Source organism: Wasmannia auropunctata, unplaced genomic scaffold (assembly GCF_000956235.1).
Source record: "Wasmannia auropunctata unplaced genomic scaffold, wasmannia.A_1.0 LD335828.1, whole genome shotgun sequence".
In the NCBI taxonomy this organism is placed as follows: domain Eukaryota; kingdom Metazoa; phylum Arthropoda; class Insecta; order Hymenoptera; family Formicidae; genus Wasmannia; species Wasmannia auropunctata.
Window position 1 is genome coordinate 3,747,209 of NW_012027062.1, and position 4,686 is coordinate 3,751,894.

The 4,686-nt window shown below is 26.8% G+C and overlaps 1 protein-coding gene across 1 annotated transcript in view; it reads left to right on the forward strand.

Annotated features, from left to right (window-relative positions):
• Nucleotides 1–4,480, forward strand: part of LOC105456030 (zinc carboxypeptidase A 1-like) — a 9,221-nt gene extending 4,741 nt beyond the window's left edge. The window contains exons 2-6 of the mRNA XM_011699795.1: nucleotides 2,639–2,802; nucleotides 3,141–3,656; nucleotides 3,748–3,841; nucleotides 3,967–4,169; nucleotides 4,388–4,480. Coding sequence (XP_011698097.1) covers nucleotides 2,644–2,802; nucleotides 3,141–3,656; nucleotides 3,748–3,841; nucleotides 3,967–4,169; nucleotides 4,388–4,480 — 1,065 coding nt within the window. The 5' untranslated portion in view covers nucleotides 2,639–2,643. The remainder of the gene's footprint in view (nucleotides 1–2,638; nucleotides 2,803–3,140; nucleotides 3,657–3,747; nucleotides 3,842–3,966; nucleotides 4,170–4,387) is intronic.
• The last annotated feature ends 206 nt before the right edge of the window (nucleotides 4,481–4,686 follow it).

The following is a 4,686-nucleotide window of genomic DNA, read 5'->3' on the forward strand; positions in this document are numbered from 1 at the left end:
AGTAATATTTTCTTGAAGATACTATTGCAATAAGTTTAAGGATATGTTATATCTCTGTTGATTCTGTTCCGTTTCTAGAAGACTTTTTGTAAATAATCTTTATACAGAATATGATAAAGAAACATTGATGATTAAAGAAAGAATATTGAAAAAACAATGTTCTTTTTAAAAGTAATTTATTTTCTGTATTGAAGGAAGTTCTGCACAGTTATATTTTGTCTTATCTTTGGTCTAATCTTTTGCGTTTGTTTAGTTATTCGTTAAATTTATTTGATTTCGCGGACAAGGCGGTATTTTGTACACGAATAAATTGTCTACATAGATATTGTTGTTTGAAATGTCGGACGTGTTATTCTAAATAATATTTTTGTAATATCAATTTAAATCCGATGTTGTTGGAAGTCGATGTCGATTTTCAAGAAAACGATATCAGTATTCTATCTATCTATGCTAATATAAAGGGTTCTTGAAATAAAGGATATTTCCAAAGCAAATGTTATAAATTGATTTTTTAGTTGAAACGTTAAATAATATCTAATTAATAAGACGCCTAATATTTTTGGCCAAGGCTGTATATTTAATAACGATATTATCTCAAAACTTTAATATAATCTTTTATTTCTTCTTTATATATGTGTAATATGTACGACATGTAAAACTAAAATGCTTATTATTATATTTTATAAAATTAAAATCATTGCAATTATTTTAATTTAATAAATATATGTTGCTTTTTATAAATAATTTATAATTATATTCATTTTTGTTGAGCGGTGTTAGTATGGTTCGCAGATTTTATTCAAAAGAGCTTTGTATATCTCTATAGATTGCGCGATAAAATGTGATTATGATTTTCATTTGAGCAAATCATTTCGACTGGAAAAGAGACTCTTGATTTTTCTATAGCTTTGTTCGCTGAATTATTGTACGTGGATATACTAAAATTATTTAAATCTTAAATTTGTATAATTTATTGATGTTATTATATATTTTTTAACAAATGGTAATTTCCATGTAATGCATTTCTATGTAATCTATCGATGAATGAATGACAAATAAATTTTGATATTACGTTATATAATTCTATAATTCAAATTTCCTACCCATTCGCCAGAGGAATTATCTATATACATATCTTTGAAAAGATTTGATTTACCTTTTATAATATTGCTTATTAAAATCTTCTGTCAAAATTAATTATTAATTGTGATTCTTTATTTATTTTTTAGTACTTTCGATAGAATTTTGTTGATTAAATTAGTTACTTTAGATTAATGAATTCTGTTAAAAATAGATTAGAAATGACTAATATTGCTTATATAACATTTTGCAAATTATTAAAACAGGTATTACAGTATATAACAATCATTCTTTTTAAAAAGGTATTAAAATAGCCTTATAATATGTATATAAGGAATAAATATATGTCTAATAATAACAAATGACTTAATAGATATTTAATAATTTCTTAAATAAAACATATATTATCTACAAGAACTATAAAATACAAAAAAAAATCTTTTTCCTAAAATAGCATTTGACACACACATATACACATGTAAAATAAAGAATATCAAATAGTGAAATAAGATCTGATATAATTTTCATAAATCTACATCTTTCTATATTAGTAAAAGAACAAAAAATGTTTTATCCATTTAACTGTTATACTCCCAGGCAGATGATCGGTCCATCGATATCGAGTCGACGTCGAATCGACATTAATTATGGACCGATAATTTCTGCCTGTGCTGCTATTTAACTGTCTCCGACACAATTTAAAAGATACTAGGAAATATATAGGAACATTTTAAACGCGCACAGGTCAACATTGACTTAAATGTTTTTTTTTTAAACGTTGTGCGTGAAATGACCTTGTTTTTAGATCGCTTTCACATAATGCTTGTATGGTCAGTTTAGATTAGACCGCTGTAGATCATCGTTGACTTCCAAGGAGAAGACAACAGTGCCTTGTCCATCTCGCTTATCTTGATTTTTATTCGGCTAGATTTTGACTTTTAGGCATCGCCGTATCGATCATTTCTAGCTTGACGCAATATTTGGATTGAGCAGGTTTGATTATGATTTTTCTACTATAACAAATTTTCTTAAATTTAAATCTTTTGAAAATTAAATATATATTTAATATTGTTTTATTATAATTATATTCTTCAACATTAAGAGCATGTTTAACCATTTTCATTAAATAATTTTAATATATGTCCAAAGCTTATATATGTTATTAAAACAAATTGCTGCATATTATTAAAGTTATATTAATTTTGTATATATTTTATATAATAAATATTTAAATTATAATATAATTCTTTGAAAGAATATACATCAGTCAAATGTTAATGCGTATTTACGAAATCATCATTTGTTCAATTTATAGCAGAGAATAGTTGATTTTTCAAATAATATAAATACTGTTAATGGTTTTTATGTAATGATTATAATGTATGTACAATAAATTGAAAATTTCAAAGGAATAAAATCCTAATTAAAAGAATTGCATGAATATTTAATAAAAATTATTAATTATTATTGATGATTATTAGTTTTCTTACAAAAGTGACACAGCATTATAATAAAAGGACGTTTTAATTCAAATTGTAAAAAGTTTGTTCCCATATAGTGATCATGTGGAAAATATTAGTGATATGTATTGTGATCACGGGCCTAGCTGCCGAGGACATGATTAGCTACGAGGGTTACAAAGTCTTCAGTATTATCCCGACAACATCATCGCAGTTGAGAGTATTTAATGCGTTGAAAAAGGCGAACAACAAAGTTGACAAAGTGAATAAATTATTCATTTAGATAAAATTAACATTATCTATATACATTTAGATAGAATTAAAAATATAAACAATTTTAACACATTTTTTCTTTTAATAGGAAATTTGTATACCGTTAATTGATTCTTTAAAATTGTATGATTTTATTTTTAATACAGCAATTCTCATGCAGTTTGTATCAACGAAAATAAATGAAAACCTATATAATTAAAAACAATTTATATATATGTAAAATATAAAGTCACGAAATAAGAATAGAAATGATTAATGTGTAATTAATTTCTCAAAAACTTTAAATTTTAATTTTAATAAAACAAAATTACAAAATATCATTTACAGTACAGCTTCTGGCAAGGACCAAGTTCAATAAACAAAGAAGTGATTATTATGGTATCTCCGCACGTGCTTTCAGAATTCTTTGAAATATTGGACATTAGCAATACATCGCATAAAATCAAATTTAACAATGTCCAAAAACTAATCAAAAAAACAATGCCTAAGAATCAATCACAGAGCTTTGATTTTGAAAGTTATCATACTCTCGATGAAATCTATAATAATCTGGAAGAGTTGGCCAAGAAGTATTCCGATAAAGTGCAGGTCGTCGTAGGCGGTAGAACATATGAAGGGCGCGAAATCAAAGGCGTAAAAATAACTTCTGGTGAAGAGAAACCTGGAATTTTTATCGAGGGTGGCATGCATGGTAGGGACTGGATTTCACCGGCGACTGTCATGTATATCCTGCATCAATTATTGACTAGCAAAAATCCGGATGTGAGATATGTAGCTGATAATCATAATTGGTATATTTTTCCAATATTCAATCCTGATGGATATGCGTACACTTTTATCAAGGTAAGATTTATTTCGCACGGCGTTATCTAATTGTAATTTTAATTATAAATTGAGATTGTACACACGATTGGTCTGCTTTAATGATTTTCAGAACCGATTATGGAAGAAAACTCTTAAACCATCCAGTCTGCATCCTGACTGCATTGGATCGGATCCCAATAGGAACTGGGATTTTCGATGGAATAGTAAGTATTTAATATAAAAAGTATAACAATTAATAGAAAATTGAAAGTTTATATTACATTGGAATTTTAAAGAGTTTATGACATTAAGATTTGTCTAATGTAATATTGTAACTTGACGTTCTTAGCGACTGGCGTGAGCAATAATCCTTGCGCCGAGGATTATCCTGGAGAGTCACCATTTTCGGAAATAGAGATGAAAACCATGTCCGAATATATTAAAGTCAATGCCCGTTATTTCTATGCGTACGTCTCGTTTCACAGCTTTGGTCAACGATTAATGTTTCCTTACGGTTATACGGAGACACATATCTTTAGTTATGATAAATTGGTAAGAAACTGCAGTAATACAAAAAAATGTAGTTAAAAAATATTTGTGCAAAAGAAATATTTTAAAAATAATGCATTTCTGCGGCTTTATATAATATTTTTACATTAAACGTGCTTTCAATTTGTACGTTTTTTAAATAATTTAAAGTATCATATTATTTGCACACTCACTATAATTAAATATTGCAGTAAGAATTAATCTAATACTTGTATTTTCAGTATCGTGTCGGCTTAGCAGCAATTGCTGCTCTTGAAAAGGTGCATGGAACCAAATATTGGACGGGATGTCTTGGCGAGGACAATGGTATGTAAAGGTTTAATCATCTGTAATAATATACTGCGTGTAATGCTTTATTTATTACGTTTTTCTCTTCATAACAATATAACCAAAAATAATATTATAATAATTTTATTTCTGTTTTATATACACAGGATAAATACACTAAATACAGATTTTACACCGGTTTTACATAATTTTTTATATATAGTAATTATTGTATTTTTTTTATCGAATGGCG